General features: G+C 36.9%; 1 protein-coding gene across 1 annotated transcript; it reads right to left on the bottom strand.

Moving 5' to 3' along the window:
• Positions 1-10345: 10345 nt before the first annotated feature.
• LOC102804260 (uncharacterized) lies at positions 10346-17906 on the bottom strand. Its single transcript, XM_006820638.3, has 6 exons — positions 17825-17906; positions 17177-17246; positions 13985-14204; positions 11453-11482; positions 11273-11305; positions 10346-10805 (listed from the first exon to the last, which is right to left on the bottom strand). The coding sequence occupies exons 2-6, from the start codon at positions 17236-17238 to the stop codon at positions 10383-10385; spliced, it is 768 nt and encodes a 255-aa protein (XP_006820701.3). The 5' UTR covers positions 17239-17246; positions 17825-17906; the 3' UTR covers positions 10346-10382.
• Positions 17907-19589: the final 1683 nt, after the last annotated feature.

Raw genomic sequence — 19589 nt, 5'->3', positions numbered from 1 at the left:
GATCAATCAAAAACCAAGGTTTTGACTGACACTATCAATGACCTGCTGTTTGCCGATGACTGCACCCTCAATGCTGCCACTGAAGTGGACATGCAACACAGAATTGATCTGTTTTCTGACGCCTGCCACAACTTTGGCCTCACCATCAGCACAAAAAGACAGAGGTAATGCATCAGCCAGCTCCAGGCAAGCCATATGTTGAATCAAACATCATCATCAACGGGCAGCGACTGAACTCGGGAACAAGTTCACCTACCTTGGCAGCACACTCTCCAGGAATGTAGTCATTGACAATGAAGTCAACGCCAGACTCGCCAAAGCAAGCTCCGCCTTTTGAAGAACGTCTAGAACAGGAGAGGGATCACCACAGAGATAAAGATTAAGTTGTTCTCACTGTGAAACATTGACAGTCTATCAGCTTCACACCAGGAAGCTGAACTTCTGCCTGCCTCAGAAAACTTCTCGGCATCAAGTAGCAAAATAGGATCACAGACACTGAGGTCCTAACACGTGCTGACCTGCCTACCATCCACACCATCCTGATGCAGTCTCAGCTTCACTGGACAGGTCATGTAGCTCGCAAGTCAGACGAACTCTCCCCAGTGAGCGAGTTACAGCAAGGTAAACGCTCCCAAGGTGGCCAGAAGAAGCGTTTCAATGACACGCTAAAAGCCTCACTGAAGGCTTTCAATATTGGCCTGGTCACGTGGGAGCAGGCAGACCAAGACAGAGGAGCATGGCGATCAGCTGTACACAAGGGTTCCAAAGCATACGAGGCCAACAGGATCGATGTTGCTGAATATTGCAGACAAGCCAGGAGGAACAGAGCCATCAACCCTGCAACAGATGCCACCATTCCCTGTCTGTACTTCCAGAGACTCTTCCGGGCCCAGTTTGGCTTCACCAGTCATCTGCGGACTGACAGAGCATGACTTCCCCAACCCCATGATGACTAGATGATTCTTGTTGCATTGACGGGCGAAGAACATACTACGCTAATAATTAAATACATACTCTCTTGTTTACAACATGTAATCGTTTCTTATAATACAATTCAAAGGCCTTGTGACAGTCATAGTACTTGTATTTGAAACTCTCTGTTTTATGTAATACTTATTTTCTGGTGCTGCTGGGCGCCGATGGCTTAATGGTCGCTTCAAGTCAAACACTAACTTGAGTGAGCAGGTCGACCAGATTGTAAGGACGTCATAAAAACTGGCAGGATATCAAATGGTGTAAGCCATCCTGAATGAAGTAAACATTGCTATATCACTGTGAAAAATATCTGTAAATAGGAACACTTGTTTTGTTTATGCATTAAGTGATTATTGGTAGCATAGTGCTGGTGGCATCAGGGTATTTGTCAGAACACTTGATTCCATATCATACACGGAGTTGATTGCTAAAATGGTCGATCACCGTTGAACCCTGGGTGTGTGCAATAGTGAAATCACTAAAAATGCTCATTTTAGGGAAACCTTGCTTATAGACAGATGGTATTTCTGTTCACCTGGTAACACGGAATTATGCATTGCAATTACCATAATACCAATATGATATAAAAGTTATCACAAAATCAGGTGAGGCAATAATGTCAATTTTAACTTCAATGATATATCGCCTGGTGCAAACACGTATTTTCGTTGTCACAGCAACATTTTATTAGTTCACGGCAAAACTGACTGGGACTCGGCAATACTTGTTATATTTGTTTGTGTTAAACTTAGTTTATCACAGGGTTGGCTTGCAATATATTCACAATTCCATTATTGCGAACCTGCATTTTAGCTTGACGAATTAACCATTTAAGACCAACGTAACTATTTAATCAATATTATGTCCTCCATGGTTACAGCTTTGTAGATAAGTTAAAAACACAGCTGTAGCTTACAGTACTTGTATCTTAACTGATTAAACTACTAAATATGCTGCCAAAATACCGTCCATGCGCTCATTCATTGGGGTAGTCATGTGTGAATTATATTGTGTGTCCTTGGGACAACACTTGTTTAGATATTCGCAATTAACCTTAACAGTGACCGTGTTCTATTTAAATGTTGATAAGCCGTTAGAAAACATCCCACACTTAGAGACACTTTAGCACTCTGGTGAAGAGTAGTAAAATTGTCAGACAAAATCCTGATAATTTAGCAGTCTGTCAAATTATCGAGTCAAAATTCCGATACTCTTTTTTTTAAATTTTTTTTAAATTTTTTTTTTATTTTTACGTTAACCACATTTATAAATACATAAAATTATCCCATCAAAATAGTACAATTTCTACACAAAACCATGGTAACAAGATAACTATAAGAATACAAATATAAAGTAAAAAAAAGAGAGATATGTCAACGCATGCATATGATTATCATTTTTGACTTCTACTGATATCTCAAGTACTAAACATCACATTTTATTGAAACTTGGTACATAGATGTCATAGGACACTGGACAGACCTGATGTATTTGGAGTAATATCTGTACATATTAATTACCTAATTTGCATAATTAATAAATGTTCAGCTTTTGATATTTTAAGTAGTAAGCATTACATTTCAATGAAACTTGCTACATATATACTCAAAGACTATGCAGAGATTAATTAGTTTTGGGGTAAATAATTGTGCATATTAATTACTTAATTTGCATAATTAATTTTCAGCTTTTTCACTAATATTTCGAGTACTAATCATCACATTTCAATGAATCTAGAACTATGCAGAGACCCGATTAGTTTTCGGTAAATATTTATGCATATTAATCACCAAATTTGCATAATTAATCAATTTTCAACATTCACACTGATAACTCAAGTACTAATCATCACATTCAAATGAAACGTTGTACATGGATGCTGTAGGACAATAGACATACCTAATTTATCGTGGGTTAAAATCTGTACATATTAATTACCTAACCGATTTTAGGCTAACACACAAATATCTAAAGTACAAATTATTCCATTTCAATGAATATTAGTACAAAGATGCTCTAGAACAATGTACAAACTTGATTCGTTTGGAGTTAAAATCTATTGATATTAATTCCCTGATTATCATTATAACTCATATTTTTGTGGTTTTAATCACATTTCAATAAAACTTGGTACATAGATGATCTGTTACATTGCGCAGACCTCATTAGTTTTACACTCAAATCTGTTTATATTAATTTTCTGATTTGCATAATTAGTTTTCACCTTTTCCATCAATATCTCAAGTAAAAGTATTTTTGAATTATTTTTAATGTGTCTCTAATACTTTTTCTTTCTAAGCTTTCTTTGATTTAGCGTGCTTCGCTAATTTTCCCCCCACTTATCACTATCTCTTTTTCAATATTATAAACTTGCCTGATGAGATATAGACATCCATGGAAAGAAGGTTTTTCGCTTCTCATTTTAAAAAAAGTAGATATGACGTTTAGCTAGAATAATAATTTAATTTTTTATATTCGAAAAATCCTTGTTCCCGAGAATAATATATTGGTTGGACATATCACTAAGGGCGGGCAGATGAGCGATACTTTTGCGTTCTGAAAGTCTGGTACACCAGTTCACAACAAGGATTATTAACATTGCAAAATTCAGACCATTCCATTCAGAGGTTTTTGCAAATGGCGTGACGGGAAAAAACGGGGGAAGAAGCAGATCATATGTTTATTTCACCTTTATTGATCACGTCATATCATTACATTCACTATATTAAATTGGCCATTCAAATTGATAATTTAGAATGTATGCTTGTAAAGTAAAGGTGAAGATGAGGGTAAAAAATCAAAGTTAAACATTTAGTTTTGGACAAACCATATGGCAGCAATGTTTCTAGGTTTCTTCTTTGCTGTTCATTCATTACGTCTGCTGATATGTTTTGTAGCTGCTATTTTGCAATGTTCGATCAAAGCACTCATGAGAAACAAATTATACACTTTTGTGCACATATTTGTGCAGACAATCCAATATGCCAGCAACATTACGTGACCAGGATTATGTTTTCTGCTGAAAGAGTTCAGTAAAAAGATGTAACAATAGGATAAAGGTGCCGTCACTATTCCAAGTTACAACTATTCGAAGGACACGTGGTTGCTGAAGACTTTATGTCATAAGAATTCAACCCCTCTATACCATCAGCTACAATTCTAAAGCTAAATACCCACAATGCACCACAATTGAATCCTCAATTGAATTCTTCATGAGTCCTGTTTTTGAGACAGAATGAGCTGAAATTGTGCATGTATATAGCACATGACAGGCGTGGGCCCCCACAAGTGGGGGTCTGTGGTGTCACAGAACCATTTTGTAAATGAGCTTATGCAAAATTCAAATCACTGAAGGATTCACTCCAGCTAATCACTAGTTGTTTATTTCGACCAATTAAATGCTTCCATTCTCCTCCAATTAGTGCCAAGGTCCAAGTTGCACACACCGCTTAGCTTTGTTGCCAACTTTATTTGTTTCAGTGCTGTAGTGATTACAAATCTGCTGCGTTCACAGGGAATTCCATCTGAGCTAATTTGTGCAACATTAAGAACAATAGTTCCAGTAGTGCCAGTAGATAAAAACGGACGAAAACGAGTGACCTGTCAAGGCAAAGAAATTTGCAATAACAGCAGTACCATTATTTCAGTTGTAACAATTCAAATAATAGCTGTAGCAACTTGTCTCTGATCATCACCCAATTCAAGACAAATGTTTGCCTAGGGGCTGTGCTAATCAAGCTTTACTGACAAATAAACCATCAACATTAATTAACATTGACATACTCAACAAATAAATGTCCTGCCATTCATCTTTGCAAGGGCATTGATACAAAGGTCAGGGACCTTTCCATATCTCCATTGATTCGTTGTACTTTTCTCTCATCAAGTAACCAATCAACCAACTACTGTATCAGAACTAATGGTAGCAGAAGTAAAAGATGATTACTTAATTGGACTATTCACTATACCACCTTTCGATATTATAATTATCACTGTAGTCCAATTGGTGTTGTAGAGTAAAAAGGCTCCACTAAAACACTTGACTGTTGACCTGTCTTCACCACGTAATATGTCCCAAGATTGTTAAAAAGTTGCCAGAGGCTATCTGCTGGTTCGCACATAACAATTATGGTACTCACACAATTTTCCACTTACTAGATGACTTTTTGACCATTGATGCACCCTCGTCTGATGCAGATCGAATCATGACCACCATGACATAAGACAGTTGATCAAACTACCTTTCTTCCAAACTACCTTGTCTTGGAATAGGCATTGACAACATCAAGATGGAAGCATATCTACCTCAGAACAAATTGAGCAGAATCCATGGCTTCATTTCTATCCTGCACAAAACGTGAGCTGCTGAGTCTTCTTAATTTTGCATGCAGAGTTGTAATTCCTGGAAACACGTTTATCTAGCGTTTGAACTCCATCATCATATTACAATCACTACAGAGAGTAAACAAGATCTACACATGTGGCACCACTTTCTTGCTGGTTGAATCGGTATCAATGATTATTGATACTCATCAAACAGTAATGCAGATATTTACCAATAGCAGTGGTATTGATCATGCAGTTTGTGGCCTGTGGTTTCACGAGAAATAGCCAGACGGTTCCATCCTAGACATGAACCCAACATTGTCTATCGCATTCCATGAGCTGTATCTAATTGTTGTAGCATCGAATATCACTGTTATATGGAAATATTTGGCATGCTGACTATGTTGTCTTCAACTGTGACAACATGACAACCATTCAGATTATCAACAAAGGTCAATCCAAGTCTACAATCATCATGATTTTTAGTGTGTCGCTAGATTTTCTTGCTACTTCATTCATGCAAGAAATAGAAGGCCCCAGAAGCAGATGCGGTTCTTTGCCAGATTTCCTCCAACATAATGTTTGTTTAAACACAGCAGTGGCCATAAGCCTCACTTAGTACTGCAGGTTCTTATTCTACTGGAATGCATGCAAAACATTCAATACTTTTAGACACCTGTAAGAAGGTGTCAAAGAACCATACATTGACCTCTTACTCAAATTAGCATTCTTGCTGGCTTTCTTCGTTTTCCTTCCCTGTTGCGATTTACCTGTATGACAATTGCTTTCAATCCCAATTACAACCGGTGATGTATTGTTGTTTGCATCAAATTATCGAAAACTGACTAATTTTGTTGTGTGTTTGATTTCTGTTTGTTGGCTACAAATTCGTTGTTGTGCCCGGTCACCAGTTCTTTGAAGTACATTAAATAGGAGTCACAATGAAGCAAAACATTCTTCCTGCTTCAAGAAACCACATATCTTCACTGACTTATTTCGCACACTACTGACAAGTTTAAACCACATCTCTTTGCTGGACACTCCTTCCGCATTGGAGCAACAATTACTGCAGCCATTGTTCATCTCCCAGATCAGATCTCATTCAAATGTTGGGAGATTTCTACTGCATTTACATTCATACATTCAGACCACGATGTTGTGATAGCAGACATTTCAATGTTTTCCGTGGAGCAAAAACTTATATGATTTCAGTGTAATCATGCTTCGAACATTCCAAAATTCCATAATTTCGTTGTTGCCATGTCTCTAATTTCCGAAATAATTTAAGCCTTCCAATGTGCTTTCATTATCATTACATTCATTCATTACTGTTCATCATTACTGTTTTCTACATTTTCATATATCTAACACACTTCTCTTCTGCTGTCTGCTCTTTCAACTCCCCTTTACCTGGGCCACACAGCAGTCACCAATAACACCACTCCACCACAGCATGGTGTGCAAGGCATACATCATTTCCTCATTTTGCCAAAACTTGCCTCTCATTGACCTTGAACTTGGCCCAAGTCAGTCAGATCGAAGGAGCGCCATTCCTAACGTTTCTTGATTTTGTAGTTCTGTAATTTCTAGTTTTATTTTTTGTATTTATTGTAATGTATTAAATATTTTTGATCTCAAATACAACTTGCAACGTGTTTTTACAACTGTAAATGTGTTGTAGCGCAGAGAATGAATGGCAGTGAAACATTTTTCACATGGCTTCAAATTTGCCCTGTACATCAGTTTCAATACGGTCAACATATTGTTTTATTGTATGCCATTCTAGTGCCACATCTGGACTGAGAAAATATGTCACACGTCTTGGGATACATTAGCACTCGCAATGTTTTTTTCGGACTCAAAATGGTCAAACGAATCCAGTTCATGCATCACACATATTTAGATACATTTCGCATACATTAACACAGCCAATTGTCAAATACAGTATACCAAACACTGTTGTCTTTCTAAATTAAGATGTCGGTTATGCATGAACATATTTTGTTCCAATTACGTAACTTCGATCGTAAACAAAATGACCGACTGGTGGACATGTTCTTTTAATGAATGTTGTCTTCGCCACATATCTGACAATGACATGCATTGACTGACTATGTTCACACTTCACTCATACACAACACGTCATGTGGCATATGCACACGTTTCAATCAAGATGGCCGACGAGGGACTATTTAATGCTACAAATGTATGACGATCCTGCATTCGTGAAAACGATGTACATACATTAACATTTTCTGTGGAAAAACACAATTTTGTATCGCGCTACGCGATGCTACGCCGTATACTTAGATAGAGGGCGCAATTTCAGATACAGTGCCGGAATATGTGTGTAATATATCATGTTTTATTTGTCATTTTACTTAGCATTCCTTTATACTGAAATAATAGGAAAATGTTCTATGGTTATAAATTGTGTTTATGTGTTAGCTCATTAGAATGTAATAACACATTTACTATAATATGTCAACGATTTAAGGATGTATTTAAGGTATTTGCTACTATCTGACACACAAAACTCGTTTTTGGCTAGCTCGATTCAACTGCCACAATTAAAGCCAAAATTAGTTTGTGTTTTTTTGTTTTTGTTTTCTGCAATAACAATGTTCCCAATATAAGATAAATTAAACTCTCTAATGTCCATCAAGAGAAGATGAACGTGAGTGAACATTTTACAGAACAGTGGAGATAAACATGTGTATACTTCAGAGAAACACGGTTATATATTTCATCTTAGATGTGAAACCTACTTACTTGTCATTTTCTAATCGAACTGTGATGGTCAAAACTGTAACAGATTACAGTTTTACTTGCGGCTTAATATTGGTTCTACATCGATCATAGGTAGTTTTGTTCAACATTTGCATTTCAGTAGTATTATCGCCCAAATACAAAAGCTTGTATAGCTACACACACGCGTTTATAGTTTACAATGTGTCCAGGGCTTTTTATGACAAATGTTATACCTCTTCCGGCAAACGCTTATTCTAAAATGATACAAAAATATTTTGTCAATACAATCGAAAAGCATTAGTCTTGAAATAATAACATTTATATTTTGCATATAGTTTCAACGCTAATGTTTTATATCAGTACATATCCATAACATTGAGTACCGGCTAATTATCACAGTCATGATTATTTCCGAGTCGAGTAAAAGTGTAAATTTGGTAGCAGGGCAGAGTCGACAAAAACAAAGCTGCTGACAAAAACAATGATCGCTACAAAAACGGCTAGTGACCTAAACGTATTACGGAAACCGAAGAGGGCTTCGGATTTTCATTATTGTCACTTTATCCATGTTGTAATTGATGTATTGAAATAATTAAAAGTTTACTTTTTGTTGAAAATAAATGGTGATTTACATTCTTAATATTTATTCAGATTTTAAATCCACTTTTTTTGATCTGATCAAATATGGCAGACTGGTGATCATTTTAATAATACAGCTTTAAATGTAAACATATACATTTGTTCGCAACTGGTTCTTGAAGAAGATGATTGGACCGATTCGACTTCGTGTGATGTCATTATAAGACTGTTTTAGTTTTCCACAGCCACATTTTGCCACAATTTTCCTACTTGCCTGGAAAGATGGGTATTTTTCACTTTTTTAGCAAAAGTCTGTCCTCACTGTTATGCTACGTCAGACGATCTACTTCAAGGTATGTTAGGTGCCAAAAATGCACACGGACCCTCAGCACATCACTCTGGATGGTCGTGTCAAAAACACTGGGCTAAAAGATTATTATACATGTATTTGTATTTAAATGTATGTGGAAAATTATAGACCTAGAATTAATGAGCATTTGAGAACAGATTATGACTTCAGTTACAGGACAGTGTCGCCTATATTTTGATGTTTAATTTCCACATGTTCAAGATATCTTCTTTGTCTTTCGGTATCCATTATAATTTTGAATCAACATAAATGTTAGCAATGTACATTACAATTAAAGAACTGAAGATATCTTTGCAAAATGAACAACTTTTTGTTTAACATTGGTTCGGGCAACAATGATTAACATTGGTGAACAGCTATGCAAACTAATTTTACACTGCTTTCTTTGCATGTTATCCTCTATGTGTGCCAGTTTACATGACAGGAAAATTTCCCTATCCCAGGTATTATAACCTATAACAATATGATTTGAGGAGTCCAAATTTATCGAAATATCCAGTCCATGACTATCAATTTAACAATTTGTCGGACATGTCTTCCAAATGTCTTCCAAATCCAAGAACTGATACAATTGCAAAACTAATGACATATAGCCAATTTTATTTTATAGTAGATGTACATACCATATACTCAGCTGATTTTTTTTTATTTTTGGACAAATATATCAGGGTAACATGACTTCTCCCAAGATGCAATTTAATTATCAACTCGTTTTGATGTAGCAGTTTGATGACAAGGTAAATAGAAAAACCACGATAGACTCATGTTGCATATATCATTTTATAATTTTTTCGAGTAGACAATTTTCAGATTGCACCACGTTTTGCCTAATTTAGTGATTATTGACATCAACGAAAACTTAATGAGATTGACCAATTTGTGCAAATTAGGTAACTAATATGCCTAATGACACATGATTCTGTGCCGTCTGCGTATTTACGTAGCGATTCACCAGGCCATTCTTGAGTACATTCAGAAGGGAGCACCAAAAAACTCATTCAAAGACAGCGCCCGTACGGTGTAAATAGGTTAATGTACGCGTTTTTTACTTGAGCACACATGTTTTTTTTCAGAGACTATCAGACACACAATTTATAAAACACGAACACCATATAATAAAATACACATTATTTTTTAAAACACACACCATTCTTAAACACGTATAATATTTTAAACACACACACCATTTTTGAATACATTCTATTTAAAATGAAATCGTCGTTTCAAACTATTATAAAAAGCATAGTCACGTCGTTTTTAAATACACGCATCATCTTAAAACACATACCATTCGAAACAATACACATGTAGTTTTGAAACATATGTAATAATAACAGAACGCTATGGCGAGAATTTTTTGTTGATTTATTCATTCATTCTTTCATTCATATTTGCTTTTTTGAAATTTTGTTGCAATCTTTTCTCGATTAATATAAGAAGCAACACCTCCTGCTACAGCTACAGTTGCAACAGCTTTTCCAGCCATGATAGCTTTTCCAGTCACAGCAGCTGTTCCAGCAACGGCACTTTTTCCAGCCAGGGCACCTTTTCCAACCAGGGCACTTTTTCCAACCAGAGCACCTTTTCCAGCAACGGCACCTTTTCCAGCCAGAGCACCTTTTCCAGCCAGAGCACCCTTCCCAGCCAGGGCACCTTTCCCAGCCAGAGCACCTTTTCCAGCAGCAGTTCCCACCTTGATCCAGGAAAGTATTTTAGGCGCTGCTAAATAGCAACCAGTAGCAATGCAAGCGACCCCAACAACAGCAACAGCAGAACCAATGACAATGGTTGTGGTGCTCCAACCCTGCAAAACATTAATTGTATTTACATTTTAATAGTTAAATGGTTTAATAGTTCAGATGAACGAGAACAGTGTCTCTTTAAAGTACTTGCATATACTACCACAGTCAATTTACTGGTGCGATTTCACCAACACCAGCCCGACCAGACCCGCGGTATTCCTCAACAGAAAGTTTACACTGTCGTATAAATTCATAAAATCGTACTTCATCATGGAATAGAGGTTTTCAGGAAGGTAAATTAGATGTTTATTGTTCTCATTTTAACCAGAATATGCGTTTCTGCAATCAAATTGTGAAATCTTTTGAATGCGTAAATTTAACAAAAATAACTGACCTCGTATTGTTCATATAGTCTGTCAATAGGACATGTACTATGGTCTCAGGCTGCTCAATGTGAGACATGATGTGTACCGTTTTTAACTTTTGGTTGAATGAACAGTCGGAATTGTTCATTATTTATTATACTTACTTCGCTTACTTCAGGAGCATCTTGTACAATTTCCTGTGAATAAGACATAAATATGTATAAAAACATAAACTACTCCACTCAGGCTGCGCAAAGGCTTATTCAAGGTGAGACATGGTGTGTATCGTTTTTACCTTTTGGTTGAATGAACAGTCGGAATTGATAGATATTTATTATACTTACTTTGCTTTCTTCAGCATCTTGTACAATTTTCTGTGAATAAGACATAAATATGTATCAAAACATAAACTACTGCACTCCATTGTTGATTAAATGAACATGTGTAAGCTTTGTTTGACACATTGTTCTGATTGTTCTCATGTGAGTATTATGTGGAAAAATCTAGAGGACAAAAAGCAAAATTAAAACACTAACAAGGCAGTATTTGGATATACTACACACTACACCATCGCTCATATATACAATACCTAAAATGGAATTGTTCCCCGAACCTCTCTTGTGCAAGGCGAAGACTCTACCCACTGCACCATTGTCCATATATATTATAATCACAATGGAGTTGATCCAAAAACCTTCCTTGTGGGAGGCGAATACGCTACCCACTGTACCATCGCCCATATAAATCACATCTACAATGGAGTTAATCTCCGAACAACCTGGTGCGAAGCGAAGACGCTACCCATTACACCATAGCCCAAATATATGACATCTACAAAGGAACTGATCACAGAACCTCCGTGCTGCGATGCGAACATGCTACTCACTGCACCATCGCCCATATATATCACATTTACAATGGAGTTGATCCCATAACCTCTCTTGTGCAAGGCGAAGACGCTAAGCACCATTATCCATTATATCATATTTACAATGGAGTTGATACCAGAACCTCCCTGATGTGTGGTGAAGATGCTATCCACTCCAATATCGCCCGTATATATCACATCTACAATGAAGTTGATCACAGAACATCCCTGATGTGAGCCGAAGACGCTACCCACTGTACCATCGCCCATATATATCATATCTACTATGGAGCTGATCTCCAAACCTTCCTGATGGGAGGCAAAGACGCTACCCACTACACTGTGGCCCACATATATCACATCTAAAATGGAGTTGATCCCTGAACTTCCCTGGTACGAGGTGAAGACACTAACCACTGCACCATCGGCCAAATATATCACATCTACAATGGAGTTGATCTCCGAACCTCCCTGGTACGAGGTGAAGACACTAACCACTGCACCATCGGCCAAATATATCACATCTACAATGGAGTTGATCTCCGAACCTCTCTACTGCGAGGTGAAGACACTAACCACTGCACCATCGGCCAAATATATCACATCTACAATGGAGTTGATCTCCGAACCTCCCTACTGCGAGGTGAAGACACTAACCACTGCACCATCGGCCAAATATATCACATCTACAATGGAGTTGATCCCCAAACCTCCCTGGTACGAGCGTAGACACTACCTACTGCACTGTCTCCCATATATATCACATCTACAATGGAGTTGATCACAGAACCACGCTGATGTGAGACGAAGACGTTACCCACTGTACCATCGCCCATATATATCACATCTACAATGGAGTTGATTCCAGAATTTCCGTGGTGCGAGGCGAAGACACTATCCACTGCACCATCACCCATATATATCACATCTACAATGGAGTTGATCCCAGAACCTCCGTTGTGCGAGGCGAAGACGCTACCCACTGCACCATCGGCCATATATATCACATCTACAATGAAGTTGGTTCCCTAACCTCCCTGGTGAGAGGCGAATACGTTACCTACTGCACTGTCGCCCATATATATATCACATCTACAATGCAGTTGGTCATGTCTTATATATTATGATAGGTACATTTTGATATAATAATTTGACAATTGCAGCTAAATATATATTTGAAGACGATAAACAGAATTTTTCCAACTCAGGCCATTTTAGAAAACCTATGCCAAGCGAGGACATTATGAATTAAACATGAACTGTGCATGTGCTAAAGAAAAGAAGAAAGCAAGAAACCAAGCTAAATTGAGAGTTTCATAGCTGGTTCTGGAACTAATAATTTTGTTCAATGTAGGCACCAAGTTTGAAAAACAATAATGTCCATGCATGAATGAAATCTGGATATGGAATGGTAAAAATAAAAATATTTTGATGATATTTCAGCTTGATTTATTTGGAAATCTTGAATTGAACCATGAAGCAATTACATATGTGAAATATGATGAATGATGAATATGGTATTAATTTAATAACTCGAGATTGATTGATTCCAGTGTTAAATGTAACTTAAAGTTTCAACTAAACCCAACTATACATAGCTGTGATTCAGTTCCAGAATGGAGGAATGTTGATGTTCTAATAACCAGTCAGACTGGATAAATCAAACAACAAAACAAATGCACGTGTAAATGTATCTTAAAAATGTAAGGCTTATGACTGAATGGAATCCACCGCCATGTCCGAGATATAGCCCTAGTTTAATCAACCGAATGCCGCATTTTAATCAGATCTGCAAAACATCATGCACTTACATCATGTCCGATGGCCAGGCACATGCGCGCACAGATTAATTAGAACAAGCTTTAAATGGAAGTTGTAAAAACACTGCATATGTTCCATTGCTCCGAACATACGAACGGAAATCAAATCTACATTTCGTTCTAATGAGAACTACAGATTTAAGTGATATACATGTGTAAAACAGAATACAAAGGTAATAATAACTTACATCAATACAACGTATTATAGATGTTCTGTCTAAAGGACTGATGCCCAAATTAGTCAAATATGACTTCATTTCTTTACGACCATTTTCCTGTAACATTGTGACGAATTCGTCGACTGTTGTGCCATCCTTGACCAGATTATTTGCATATCTGTCTATGTCGTCTAAATCCAGGTTATGTAGTAGAAGTTTCCAATCATTAATCGCCTTTTGAATTTTGTTACTGTAATATACAATATATAATAACCAAAATTTCAAAACCAGCAGACTGGCCTCATAACTCTGAAATGTTAAACGAGTGCGTTCTCATATGACCACAACTTTAACTGTGTTTGCATGAACATGTCATAACAAGAAACTTCTGTAACTTTCCCTGATTTCAGCCTTTTTTGAATGAGTACATTGGGTTGTATTATGTTCTGGATTGTATTAGGTGGTTGCAATTGCCGGTCCAATTTACTCATTGATATGACGGTTATTCGTCTTATGTTCATGACATAATAAGTGTATTTGACATTTGATCTTTTTGACACCTATCAATTATGACCCCATTCAGTAACACAAGTTTCAAACATTTATAGAAGACACATACATACCGACATTGGAATGTATATATATTATAGGGGTGTCACATTTTGTCTGGGGTTTGTTATTTTTTGTATGTCGAACATTTTTGTAATACTAGGTAAAACTAGGTATATATTGCACATCTTGCAAATTAAGTAGTTAATAATCGGGTTTTTGTTTCAACATATAATTGAAACCTATTGTCACAATATCTCAGAAAACCCATGTTTATGTCAGTTTCATTAAAATGTGTTGAGTGGTACTTGAGATGTCAAGCTGAAAACTCATTAAAGTGTGACTTTTTCCAGCCCACCAAAGAAAGTATAATTTTCATAAATTATTTGTATTTAATTCAAATTAATTGAATAACTTCTCATGTGGGTGATTCTGGCATTATTAAACTATTAGTAAGGTGAATATACTCTTTATGAAGTACTAGTAACTCATGTTTTGGAGGGCCACGACAATATATGCGCATGCGCCGATATTTTTGTCAATTAAATTTGAGTAACTGTCCAGGAAAGTTCTGTTAATTTTCCATCATACTTGGCAAACTTGGTATTTAATTTGTCATCTACGTCCTCCTTTTCTGTTTTATTTGGTAGGTTTTCTTGCCATGTTTAAGGCGTCCTTGGGAACATTAACAATTCGCTACACCAGATAGACCCTGAACAGTAACCAACCGGTTGTTAGGGGTAAAATGTAAGCTCCATTTTTAAGGTTCGTTTATAAATCGAATGTCCCTTTCGGGGTTATCCCTATGAATGCCTGCCCTCCAGTGGCGTAGAATATATTTTCATAATTTGTCCATGCCTGTCGATACTAGAAGAACCAGTTATCTCTACAAAACTGCAGCTTCAAGGTATGATGTTTGTATCGGCAATAGGTTTTCAAAACTATCGGTGCTACACAAGATAAGTCTGTCTTGGACCGACAGACTGGCATTAATTTCTGTCATCGCCTAAAATGTGATGTTGCGATTCGTGCCCCTTTATTGACAGTTAACCTGAAAAACACAATTTAGCGAGTAATTGGTAATTGATGTAAATTCACAGTGCGAAAAGTAATGCTTTGGCTAAAAATATTAATATAATAATACAATATATATATTAACTCCATCGACTGATGCTCCAAGATTGTTTATTTAAATGGCTAGTACACAGCAATGTTAATTTTTAGTAACCTCATCCATCAAACTTAACATAATGTAAATACAAGATAACACCTATACTCACAAACTAATACAGACATCACTAACATCAATCTCGACTATATTTATTCAGCCATTGAAGCTAGTAGTTACTTGAATGGACATACGAATGTCTTAACATATATAATACCATATATGTATATGCATTATTTGAGTTGTTAGTTGTTATAATCTGTTTAGTTACACTGGTATATTATGAAATCATTTTAATGACTTATTGGCTATACACCAGTAGACATATTGGCTACTAACTAGTGTGATATAATATAAACAGCTCAACCTCAGCTTTACTTGAATAATCGCAAAAAAATGGCATACAGTATTTTTTGGATTTTGATTGGTTGAGGGTGTAGCTTTTTTTATGAAATGTACACCTGTAAATGTATTGAGTTTAACTTCCACACCTTTTCACGTGAATTGAGGTCACACTATTTGTGAGTTATATTCGGCTTCCGATTGTTTACACGGAATGCTTGTGACATGCCAGGACCCGCACATAAGAGGCGCATCTGTTCGGACTATTTTCAATTGTTGGTTTTCATTTTTCTCTTAAATTGGTTTTGGCTGTAATTAAAAAAACGTTTGACCGTTTTTGTGGTGATATACAACGATGTAAAACTGGAATTCCTCGTCAGTGCAATGGCTTGGTTTTGGAAATATGCAGAAAATGTTTGTTATATTGATCTATTTGTGGAGAGCCGAGAAGTTTGATTATTTGTGTTTTGGTGGAACAAGGGGAAATGGAAGTAAATTGAAAGAGAAGTGATTCGCTAAATAGTTTTTATTTGACTGGTGTTTTATATGAGTAGGCGAAATCATTCCTTATCTAGTTATTATTATTTGAAGAGCATGTTCTTGTATTATTATTTTTTTGATTGTATTTTGACCAAATTATGCAAATTAAAGATTTATGCAGGTGTTCACCAATTTCTTATTTGTTTTCATGCCAGACAGCCATGAGCAAAACTAAATTGATGGTGACCTCATTTCATGTGAAAAGCAAATATGCGTAGGCGTATTTAAGAAAAAATCGACCTCACATACATCTAGAATAACTGACCAGTCGGCTTTATATTTATATAAAATGTATTACGAATAATTTAATAGCACCCGGACACATTCCACAATTTCATGAACTAATAATCGTATGCATGAAAAATGTTTAATCAAACCTACAAATAATGTTCACTTGAAACTAAAATAACATATCATACATTTGGAATACTAGAATGCTCTGGTGAAACCACCACCACCCTCCACCACCCTCTACCAACATCAAATTTTTCCAAACAGCACTTAGCCCCGTGTATAGTTGTTCTTATATGTTAATTTGTAAGGCCGAATTTCACGTTGATTATGTTTTTGAATCTGACAAATAATAAAACATCAGAAAGTTGCATATATGCCGTAAACCTTACCTTTGGGGTTTATGTTCCAGGCTGTCCAATGCCTCTTCACTCAATTTTGGTACTGGTGGCATGATGTTTGCTGCATCAATCCATAAAAGTCATATGAATAAAAAACAACTGATCAAACGTGTATGTCCTCTTAAGTATATAATGTAATAACTTTTCATCAAATGTGATTAATTACTCCGAAAAACACTTTTCCAAAAATAATAAAACACTACTGATTAAAGAACATTGAAAATTGGACCAGGCATGCCCGAGAAGCTTGTGTGGTTTTATTCGTTTAGAACAATATTTCCGCCATGAGGAGTTTTGTCAAATGTTTACCAAAGGCAAATGCAACCCATAATGTCTTGCTTCTGTGAAAATCTGGAAAAGGGTGTCTCAAAAACGAGTAGAAAACTTGGAAACAGTGATATCAATGGAAAATTTAAATGAAATCGACCCAGGCATACCAGTGAAATGATTGGTGGCAAGCTTAAATCACAAGTCATTGTTTGGGACTGCGTAGGAAGGGGTCTAAACAGTTTGATTTATGCTTTATTTAGCGAATTTATATGCAATATATATTAATTAAGTGTGCAAAAATATTACTTAAATTACTCAAATAAATGAAATGATATTTTTGGGAGTAAATCCCATTGCACTAGAACTCACCTTTTGTAGATGTTGCTTCCACTGCGAGCTGTGTGTATATATAGCAACGCTTCTTGTTACTAATAGGCGGTCGACACTTCCGTTAGTGGAATTTTACAGTCATCACTTCGTAGAAAGCTTGACGTTAAATTTCCATTCTGATTACTCACCAACAAATATTTAATCTACGCACCATCGACCTTGCAGTCTGAGTGGCAGCTGGATAAATCAACCTTTATACCCATATTTACACTTTACATTGGTTTTTCTATTTTTATTTATAGTTGACCTGGGTCCCTGGGTTAGTCTCATTAGACGTCTGGAAATATATTCATAATCAAAGACTTCCATTAGGCTTTATAATAAGCATAATAAATGAGCAATAAGGTGAATCAGATCATTCAATGGTTTTCAGTTCTACCTAGTTCTTCACTTATTTGTCACAGCATTACGTGTTACATAATGGAGACTGGAAGGTTCAGAATGAATGGAATCGTCCGAGGTCAATTGTATATACCATGGCAACCGATGTGTGACTTACCTGGCAACCGATGTGTGACTTGCCTTGTAAGTGTGGCAGCATATTCTCTCAACACTTGCTGCGCTACTTTGATATGAAAATCAGTTTTGCGTCCAAATGTTCATTCTGAATGGTTTCTTCCCTTGCAAAGGGACTAATTATATCTAGCTGCAGTTCTGTAGCTCGCTTGGTTTCGCTGTCGGTTATTTTGTTCGTCGTGGTGTTAACGCGAAACCAGGGAGCTACAGTTCCATCCTATGCGAGTTACCATATTTTACCGACCTGAAATCAGGTCGGGCCGTAACAGCCGTTTTTTTTTCATTATTTTCGCCTCAAGTTTCTACTTTTCTACTGTCGATGGGTCCCGAAACTATTTCATCAATTGTTTTGAGGGCGATTGTCCGAAATTGGTCGTTTTCACGACGAAAACTGCGTGAAATGGGAAAACTGTGACGCCTTGTGACGTCACGATAACTTATTCAAGATGGCGGCAAACGCGGGGATTTTGCTGTAGTTTTCCGCGGTTTTCGTCGTGAAATCGACCAGTTTTTCTTTGAGCCCTCAGCGGTGAAAACTTGGGCAGGGAACTTCGCTGGTTCCCGGCGTCCTTTGCGAATGGCAGGTAGGACGCAGGTACTTAACTAGTAATCGCCATATTGTTCCATTTGGGCCGGTTTTCAGGCCGGAAGGAACGCGACTGGGTGACGTAATTTGAAAACATTCCAAGTTCCGTTCTGCGTAAACATGTCTATAATACTATAATAAAGCCATGCTCAAACATACTGCCTGCTTAGATTTACACATTTGAGATGTTTCTGACATTCTTCGCTGTTTCTGTGAAAATTTATAACAAAAGAAACAGTTTTTTATTCACCCAACCTTCGAAAGTAAAAGGAAACCCCTGAACGGCCACGAGCGTAAGCGCTGCCGTCAGGTATCCAAGGGAAATAGAACAAGCAACGAGAAAGTGATGTACCAATCAGAATGCCGGAACCGTTACTAGTTACCGGCCTCTTGTGGCTTGGTACGCCATGACACTTGAGGCGGGAACCAGCCAAGCAGAGAAGGGTTATGCGCACGCCACATTGGGTCGTATCTGGGAGCTCTCAAATAGGACCTCACGAATACGACCTACTTTACATATTACCCATATTGCATTATACAAAATGGCTGGTAGGTTAGTTGTTAGTTTGTTTCGGTTTCTTCGCAGTGTGTACTCGATGTTTTGCGTTTACCAGTAATCGTACGTTTTCCTGACGCAGTATT

This window comes from Saccoglossus kowalevskii, chromosome 10 (assembly GCF_978046115.1).
Source record: "Saccoglossus kowalevskii chromosome 10, keSacKowa6.1, whole genome shotgun sequence".
Taxonomy (NCBI): Eukaryota; Metazoa; Hemichordata; class Enteropneusta; family Harrimaniidae; genus Saccoglossus; species Saccoglossus kowalevskii.
Note: the sequence above shows the minus strand (reverse complement) of the source record. Positions and strands in the feature narration are given on the sequence as shown.